Source organism: Euwallacea similis, chromosome 9 (assembly GCF_039881205.1).
Source record: "Euwallacea similis isolate ESF13 chromosome 9, ESF131.1, whole genome shotgun sequence".
NCBI lineage: Eukaryota > Metazoa > Arthropoda > Insecta > Coleoptera > Curculionidae > Euwallacea > Euwallacea similis.
The window spans coordinates 4,268,322-4,277,738 of record NC_089617.1 but is presented as its reverse complement, the minus strand read 5'-3'; the positions used below and the strand labels follow the sequence as shown (position 1 = coordinate 4,277,738).

Genomic DNA, 9,417 nt, shown 5'->3' with positions numbered 1-9,417 from the left:
ATCCTTTTATTAGTTTTTAAAAGTATCAATTAAATCCGTAAACAACAAGTTATCTTAAACAAAAAACAAAAAATGATATCAATGGCTTTTGTTAGCTCTCATTCAAAATCGTACAGTTGATCTGTTCGATAATTAAGTTATAGGTATTTTTGTTGTACTTACAAATTCAATTAAATTAGTTTATTAAGTGCCAATCGTTGAGAATTTTGTTCAAAATTTGTTAAGAAAATCTAAATAATGAATGGAAAAAAGCGAACGACCATCGAAGAAAGAAATTGTTGTAATTTTTCATTATAATCAAGGCAAAAGTCAAAGAAAAATTGCCGACATACTTAATAAGAGCAATACTACTGTTCAGTCAATAATAAAACGGTACAAAAAGTTTAATTGCATATCCAATAAGGTCCGAACCAGCCATAAAAAGAAGTTAATAACGCAAAATGAATGTTGGATATTGAGACAAGTCAAATATAATCCAAAAATTAGTGCTCCTAAACTTGTAACTGACATTGAAATTAATTTAAACAAAGTGGTAAGTGCGGAAACTGTTCGTAGAGTTTTACGAAAAAATGGCTATAATGGCCGAATAGCAAGAAAGAAGCCTTATGTTAGTGAGAAAAATCGGAAGCTACGTTTAGGATTCGCTAAAAAGTATATGCATAAAAACTATGAGTTTTGGAAACACGTTATCTTTACTGACGAAAGCAAATTTAACGTATTTGGATCGGATGGTAAAGTTATGGTATGGAGAAAAGTTAACGAAGAACTAAAAAAGGAAAATCTTCGCTCAACGGTCAAACATGGGGGCGGATCGCTAATGATGTGGGGTTGTGTAGGTGCTTTAGGTGTTGGCAACCTCCATTTTATAAAAGGAAATATGAATAAATTCGGGTACTTGAACATTTTAAAGCTAAATTTGAAATTAAGTACTGAAAATTTAGGAATACCAGAAACATTTCATTTTTATCAAGATAACGACCCGAAGCACAGCGCCTATATTGTTAAAGAGTGGTTGTTATATAATTGCCCACACGTCATAAAAATACCTCCACAATCTCCCAACTTGAATGTCATAGAAAATATATGGAATGAACTGGATTGGCGAGTTCGCAAACATCATATTTCTAATAGAAGTGACTTGAGGAAAGCTTTAGAAGAAGAGTGGACTAAAATTGATGCAAGCTTTACAGAGAAATTAATTAGATCGATGCCTAATAGGCTAAGAGCTGTTGAAAATAATAAGGGTTGTCCAACGAAATATTAACGCAAACATTAAATGATAAAAATGACTAATTTTTAATAAACGTTTTGAAGTGCACGATTTTTAGTGCGACTATTTTTTGGCAACAAATTGATGAAATATTCAATTTTTGAACTTCTATAATTTTGCTTGAATATATTCATAGAGTTGTCTAATTAGAGATTTATCTACAATACAGTAATAAAAAAGTTAAAGGTATTTCGCATTTTATTGCTTTAATCCATTAAAGTTCTTATACCGATGGACTGCACGATTTTAAATGAGACTCACTGTAGATATTTCTTCTTCATATACATATATATTATATATACAGGGTATTTCAAATTCGACCCTCACCATTGGGATCTCGGAAACTAGAGGAGATACGAAAAAGTTTAAATGGGGGCAAAGTTGCGCAATCTAGTGCTTGATCGAATACCGTTTTCAAAATTTTAATTTTCCGAGTACTTCCGAAGATATCCGAGAAAAACTAAAAATTGGAGAATCCATTTTTATTTTTTTTTAGCGTTATTTGACAAGAAAGGTTAAATCCGTAAGCACATTTTCATTGTCACTTTTTCTCAGCTACACAATGACATATTCAAATTTGCGATCCGACGTTTCGTCTTTAGGCTACCATCATCAACTTTATTTTTTCTTATGGGCGCCATATTGGATTTTTCGACAAAAAAATAGTGCGTTTCATTCTGAATTCATTGATATAGAACTTCTTATAATTTACTTTTTTAAAAGCCGAAATATTTAAATAAAAAGAAATATTACATAGTTGGCCTTGACTCCTTCGAAAGACTTTCTTTTGTTCGCGTTATATGACAGAACTTCTCAAACGAATTTAGAGCGTGTGCAGATTTCCAATGAAAATGAATTTCCGAAGTGAAGAAAAACGAGATATGTTAAGACTTTATTACAAATTTTATAGGAACACTACGAAAACAGCTCAAATGTATTTTGAGTTATATCCGGAAAGACAACAGCCGCATAGAACATTATTTAAAACTTTGGACGAACATTTAGCTGAGTTTGGTGCTTTTGAAAAACCTAAGATGAAGTATGGAAGCAGAATGAAAGAAGATACTAGAAATAACCTACTGGCAGAGACAAAACTAAATTATTATTAAATGATACAACAAGTGTTCAGATTGACGACCTTCCTCCTGCATACATAAACGAACACGTCTATTTAAATTAGTGACAGCCCTAATAATATTTCTCCTTCTGATTACTCTACATTGTGTAATGATGTTTTCTCTAAGTTCTTCTATTGTGTTATAATCTCGATTCTCATATATTCTATTTTTCAAAGTGCCCCACAAAAAAGTCGTCAATTTGAGCACTTGTTGTAACATTTAATAATAATTTAGTTTTGTCTCTGCCAGTAGGTTATTTCTAGTATCTTCTTTCATTCTGCTTCCATACTTCATCCTAGGTTTTTCAAAAGCACCAAACTTAGCTAAATGTTCGTCCAAAGTTTTAAATAATGTTCTATGCGGCTGTTGTCTTTCCGGATATAACTCAAAATACATTTGAGCTGTTTTCGTAATGTTCCTATAAAATTTGTAATAAAGTCTTAACATATCTCGTTTTTCTTCACTTCGGAAACTCATTTTCATTGGAAATCTGCACACGCTCTAAATTCGTTTGAGAAGTTCTGTTATATAACGCGAACAAAAGAAAGTCTTTCGAAGGAGTCAAGGCCAACTATGTAATATTTCTTTTTATTTAAATATTTCGGCTTTTAAAAAAGTAAATTATAAGAAGTTCTATATCAATGAATTCAGAATGAAACGCACTATTTTTTTGTCGAAAAATCCAATATGGCGCCCATAAGAAAAAATAAAGTTGATGATGGTAGCCTAAAGACGAAACGTCGGATCGCAAATTTGAATATGTCATTGTGTAGCTGAAAAAAAGTGACAATGAAAATGTGCTTACGGATTTAACCTTTCTTGTCAAATAACGCTAAAAAAAAATAAAAATGGATTCTCCAATTTTTAGTTTTTCTCGGATATTTCCGGAAGTACTCGGAAAATTAAAATTTTGAAAACGGTATTCGATCAAGCACTAGATTGCGGAACTTTGCCTCTATTTAAACTTTTTCGTATCACCTCTAGTTTCCGAGATCCCAATGGTGAGAGTCGAATTTGAAATACCCTGTATATATATATTATATTCATATATATATATTCATATATATATGTATATATTATTTTTCAAGCCTAATAAGAGTCCGCAAATTCTTTTTGGTCGAATAAATTCTCAGTTTGTTTATTTTAGTTTCTTTTCTTTAGACTTTCTTAGAACTTTTCTCGAGTTAATTGGGTCATTTATTGTAATTAATAATTTAAACATTTTACGTATTCAGTTATTCGGTTCTTATTCACTATTGCACAACTCAATATTAAGTTTCCGTAGTGTAGTGGTTATCACGTGTGCTTCACACGCACAAGGTCCCCGGTTCGAACCCGGGCGGAAACATCCCTAACTTTTTTTAATTTAAAATCTCTTTGAAAAAATTACTACAATTTTTTTTTTATATTACATTAATAAATATTAATTAGAATAATTAGAATAACATTCATCTATTCTTTATTGGAAACAAACAATTGCGTAAGAGAGTTCAAGAAACGACTGAGTCATTGCTAAATTGTTGCTGGAGTTCAATTTGAGCATTTATTGTAGAAATTTCAATTTTGTTTTATGTAATAGTGAGTTACTTTAATTTGCATCAAATAATTTTATTGTTTAAGGAAACTGTAAATTCAATTTTAATTACGAATAAAACGTTGTATCCCTTGTTGAATTGCTTTTTATTAGATGTACTACAATAGATACCACTCCATTTAAAAATAAAAAGTTAGTAGGGGTAGCTGGATGAAAATAATACATTAAATGCCTTGTTTAAAATAAAATTATACATATTTAAACATTTTCTTTTAAATATCAGGTTTATGAAAGTTATAGACGTGTTGCAATACTTTTTACAAGCACTGTATATATGAAAGTTTTCTTTAATTTTGGTCTCCTGCTACTGAGTTAAGTCACCTTACCAACTTAATGAAAGTATTTGAACCTTGGTTGGTGTGGCAGTGATGTGGTTTATCATCAAACGACATCGTTGCTTAGTACATATTGCGCATGTTACTATTATTTAAGTAATCTGTGCGTTTGAGTTCAATAATACGATGTTTTCATTTAACGTGCTTAATTAACAATACAATAACACTAAAGAGCTTTTCAGGTAATTATTACATTGATTTATTATTATTTTAGATGTTTTTTCCTGAATTTTATATAATTTTTGTTGAAAATAAAAAGTTGTGGTAAAGGTTTTACGAACATTATAATAGTAACAACAGTGGCCCATTAGCTCAGTTGGTTAGAGCGTCGTGCTAATAACGCGAAGGTCGCGGGTTCGATCCCCTCATGGGCCAATTTTTTTTACATTAAAGCATGTTCTAAAATCATTTTTATTTTGTTATAAATACAATTACAATTTAAAACAAAAAGTTTATGTATGTATGTAAATTTAAAAAAAATAAAATAGTGTCATTATTCCTTTTGAAAAAGTTAATGGATAATTGATTTCTCAATCTTATCTCTCGTCAACGTCAAATAATATATTTTTCTAGCCATAAAGGGCGCTAACTGGCCATTACGCATTCAGAAAGGAAAAAAGTGGAGACTTTTTAATTAAGTAATAGGTTATTTATCACTGATTTTCACCTCTTTTTCAGTTGCAAAACACTTAGACGATATTATTCAACAATTTTAACATTTAATTATGGACGTCGAAGCAGTCCTCATCGAAACCAAATATAAACACACTATTAAGTCTTCTTCAGCTACTCTCATTAATCAGAAATACATCTTTACAACCTGTCACATATTGCTTGAATTGCTTCAAAAGAACATTGAACTTCTGCATCAGTTGCCTGAAGGCCAGCTCTGTCTTTATACCAATGAACCCATAATCTTTCATGTTCTCTGGAAGAACAACTCTAATTCAGATACTTTTGTAGTCAAACGTGCCCGCTTGTTCGCACTCTTTAAAAGCAGAATCTTAAGTCAGTTCTATAATAATGATTTTAGAGATTGGTCAGCAAATCCAGAAGTTTCAAGAGGAAAAAATGTAAATCTCTCAGAGGCTATATCAGTGTTTTTGATTCTTGTAATTGAGGATGTTAAAGCAAGTGCTGTGAATTTAGAAGAAGTCGTATCTCGATTGTTTAAAAAAGTTTCTTCATTAAGAGTTGCAAAATGTGATCAGATAGTGAGTGTATCAACTCCATTTGGGAGTAGAGAGTTTTTTAATTCTATAAGTGAAGGGATTGTTAGTGCTTCTTTAATGGAGTCTGGATTGTTTCTTAGTGACTGTTCTTCTGCACCGGGGTGTGAAGGAGGGTTGGTGTATCTTAGGTAAGCTGAAAAAGAAGGATTTTACAAAATTTAGCGAGTTTGTCGAATTTCTTTAGCAACTGTTCTCAGAGGCAAAAATTTCCCGTCGGAATTATAATTTCGTCGTTCAATTGGTGGAGGAAAGACTGGGTCGGTTTTACTTTGATTGTGGACATTAGTTCACTTCTGGTGGATATAATCCAAGCAAACAAAGCTATTAAGACGATTATTCAAAATCGCGAGGTACCAAAAGTCCTTGGTGAGTTATTATCACTAATGAGACTTTGGAGAATTTTTTCCTCCCTAGATATTCTATAACGAAAATTTTAATTTGAATATTAATATTGTAGATTTATTTGAGAACAGTTTGGTTCAAATTAAATGTGGTTCAAATTGGGGCACTGGAATTGTACTCTGTAAAAAGAAAGGAATAATCATCACTAATTCGCATGTGGTATGTTTTAAGATTATTTAATTTTTACATCGTCTTTCGCCACTAATTTATTGTGAATCATCTGTACAATTAGTGATTTAATTGACTTATGTATTTGCCGTTAAATCTTTTCTCAAAATATCTGTTATAAATGCTTTTAATTGCAGGTAATATCAGAGTTCAAAATATATATTTTTTGGAAATCCCACCAGACCATTGGTCATTTAGTCTACAAGTCTCCGAAGAACTCGGCTTTTGATTGGGCTGTAATAAGGGTCCAATCCAGCTTCGATAACTGGTTTCCCTTAAATTCTGCGAAGTTCTATATTGGGACTTACAGCAAAGGTCAGTAGGCGATTTTCGCGTTATGATGGCCCGAAAGTCTTGACTACGTTATACATTTTAATTATTTTAATATACAGGGTGTTCCAGATTAAATGTTAAAGCCATTATTTTGACAAACCCTGTAGATAGAGAGAAAATATTGTGCAACTTTGTTCCAATTTAGTCCCCTATTAGCACCAAACTAGCACCCAATCGTATCTCTCATAGTTTCCGAGATATCAATGATACGCCTCGAATTTGGACCACCCTATATAGGTGCATTATTCTGCCTAATCTTTTATATATTACATCAGGAGATCAAGTGTATGCAGCTGGATACTCTTTACTATCAAACAATACATTCCCCAAAGAATTGACTATTACTAAAGGAATAATTAATGCTTGTAATACTTCCATGATCCAGACCTCATGCAGTGTTTATCCTGGATTTAGTGGAGGGGGAATCTTTACTTCAAATGGAATGCTTTTGGGGCTTACTGTGTGCAATATTAAGTTGATTGATATTGGAGAGACTTACTCCAAGTTTAACATGGCCCTACCGATAAACTTATTACGGGAGCCTCTCTGTGAATATTTGAAAACTGAAGGTAAGCAGATTCCGGAATCCGATTTTTCGACATTAAAAGAAAACAGTACCACTACTCTATATTTAATTTCTTTCAGTTGGGACTAAATTTGAATTACTTTATTAGTTATAATGACCCCATTTTTTTAAATTCGCAGATTCTAATGTGCTTTTGAGATTTGCTGAGAACTTTCAAGCTGAGAGCCGAAACTGGAACATTTTAAACGGCAAGTTGTAATGCGATTACATGTGAACGTACAGCAATAAAGTACATTTTTCCGAGCTACTGTAACTACATGTGCATATGTGTTAATATAACTGGAAACGTCAGCACTCCGGAAATATAATTTGAAAACTTATGTGTGCTATTTTTTCGAGATAAACGTGAAAAAAATGTTAAAACCTGAAAATCCCATCCTATATTCCCTTAACTGTTTCACAGACAGACCACTTCGTTGCGTGACCGAGTAGCGCCACTCGGCGTTAAGCTCCGAGCTGCTCAATTCAAGATTTAGCTCACTTGAGTCATTTCAATAAGAATTAAATTGCTATCATAAAGGCAGTTAAACTGGCAACTATGAATTTCTAATGAGAGAGCTCAAGTGAACTAAAGCTTATGTTGAGGATAGCTTAAGCCTTGTCCTGAATCGGCTCTTAGTGATGCCACCGAATGGTTCGTATAGAAGGGGATCAAGGAAATGCAAGGTCGTATATTCACGGTAGTAAAGCCCAGTTTAGCTAAGAAAAAAATAGATTCTGAAGAGGAAATATCACTTTCCGTCCGTTCAATTTACAGGGTGCTATTTAAATACGTGACCAAATTTTAATGATTTTTTGACTGATTCTAAGACGAAAAGATTATATAAACCCAGGTCCGGTAATGCTTGGTTTTCAAGATACAGGGTGTTAAACTTTTCTTAAAAAATCGTTTTTCCGTAAAAATCTTAATAATCCTTTAGTCGATTTTGTTGAAATTTAGCGGTGTTATTTATGGTCATTATTGTTACTTATGCGCCAATAACTTTTTTAAAACTTTTATATTTTTTCGGCATTAAGCAGTCATGGCCATTCAAATCATCGGATTTAAATCCGTTAGATTTTTTCCTTTGGTGACATGTAAAGTCCTTTGTTTATAAAACTCCGGTCAACACTGAAAAAGAATTAATTCAACGGATACAGGATTTATGTAATCAGATAAGAAATATGCCGAGAATATGTCAATGCGTTCGGCAATCGATGTTCAGATGAGTTTATGCTTGCCTTAAAGTTGAAGAACATTTTCAGCAACTATTGTAAGTTACGTGTTATTTATTGTTAAAAGTTTTTTTTATTAAAAAACGTACCATTTGTTTAAGTGCAGTTTTAATAAAATATTTTTCTTGTTCGATTTTTCTTAAATTTCCAGCGTTACCCCTATGTATGCCATTAGCAAAAGAAGATAAATAATTTCTAACTTAAAAAATCAATTGTATTTTAAAAACTACCATTAAGCTTCACCGTCACATTAGTTTGAGTCTTCTTGTTATTTAGGAGTTTTTTTAATATGTAATGTTTAAAAAAACAGTTTGATACTCAGTGTTTTGAAAATAAAGCATCATCAGACCTATATTTATATAATCTTTTCGTCTTGGAATTACTTCTTCATGTTTAGCCACGTATTAAAGTAATACTCTGTAGGAGGTCCCTTCGACGAAGATATTAATTTACATCAGCCCTGTTCCAATAGGAAAGAAAAACAATTTGGTATTCATAAATATATGTGGGCACCCCCGAAAACGGTTAACGTTATGAAAAATATTCAAAAGACCTTTTGTTCATAGAAATATGAAACATTCAGAAAATTATTATTTTTTTTAAATCAGTGGCGTATCATATTTTAAATTTAAAATGTCTAAGATCACATCAATGAGGACACCACTGGTGAAATTTGAAATATTGTTTTTCCCTTAAAAGATATGTCCCTATACCTATTTTACGCTCCTCAAGTTTCGTAAAAGTATTTAATGTCGAAAAAGACTTAAGAAAAACTAAAAAAAATATCATTTTTTAGCATTCTGTGTTTCAAATAGGAAGTGAAAACAGACTTATGTTCGTATGAACTTTTTTCTTATTTCGATCCCAGGAACCTACAGTAAGTAGTTGGCAGAAATACAGTGTTTGGTCATGCATCTACGAAAAGAAGAAGGCATATTTGATTTAATTCTATGCTGTTTTTGGTTTTATGTATGGACCAACCAGCAGTAAGGTAGCAACTGAGGGTGAAAGTATTGATATAAATGAAACTCTCCAAGAGTGGGTACAAATCATCTCCAGTTAAAAGATGCAATAAAAAAAGATCGACAGAAACGCCCTACGAAAAATCCCTCTTTAATATATTGGTGTCGAAAAGCAAGAAACAATTAAACGAATATAAAAATT

General features: G+C 31.9%; 1 protein-coding gene and 2 non-coding genes across 4 annotated transcripts; all 3 read left to right on the top strand.

The window, feature by feature from the left end:
- The first annotated feature begins 3,663 nt into the window (after positions 1-3,663).
- TRNAV-CAC (transfer RNA valine (anticodon CAC)) lies at positions 3,664-3,736 on the top strand. Its single transcript has one exon. It is a non-coding gene; the product is annotated as a tRNA-Val (tRNA).
- A 365-nt stretch (positions 3,737-4,101) lies between these two features.
- LOC136410784 (peroxisomal leader peptide-processing protease) lies at positions 4,102-7,282 on the top strand. 2 transcript variants are annotated; one of them, XM_066393113.1, is made up of 7 exons: positions 4,102-4,499; positions 4,996-5,677; positions 5,734-5,915; positions 6,007-6,110; positions 6,257-6,434; positions 6,728-7,021; positions 7,158-7,282. In XM_066393113.1, exons 2-7 carry the CDS (start codon positions 5,043-5,045, stop codon positions 7,235-7,237), a joined length of 1,473 nt encoding a protein of 490 aa, XP_066249210.1. In that variant the 5' UTR covers positions 4,102-4,499; positions 4,996-5,042; the 3' UTR covers positions 7,238-7,282. The 2 variants fall into 2 exon arrangements, with proteins under 2 accessions (XP_066249210.1, XP_066249211.1); XM_066393114.1 differs by lacking the exon at positions 4,102-4,499 and having other exon boundaries at positions 4,952-5,677.
- Positions 4,619-4,692, top strand: TRNAI-AAU (transfer RNA isoleucine (anticodon AAU)). Its single transcript has one exon. It is a non-coding gene; the product is annotated as a tRNA-Ile (tRNA).
- Positions 7,283-9,417: the final 2,135 nt, after the last annotated feature.

Bases quoted from the DNA above. Each gene is read 5' to 3' on its own strand.
- LOC136410784 (XM_066393113.1), top strand. From the start codon at position 5,043: ATGGACGTCGAAGCAGTCCTCATCGAAACCAAATATAAACACACTATT. The intron at 5,678-5,733 runs GTAAGCTGAAAA...GAATTTCTTTAG, and splicing joins GGAGGGTTGGTGTATCTTAG to CAACTGTTCTCAGAGGCAAA. The intron at 6,435-6,727 runs GTCAGTAGGCGA...ATATTACATCAG, and splicing joins TATTGGGACTTACAGCAAAG to GAGATCAAGTGTATGCAGCT.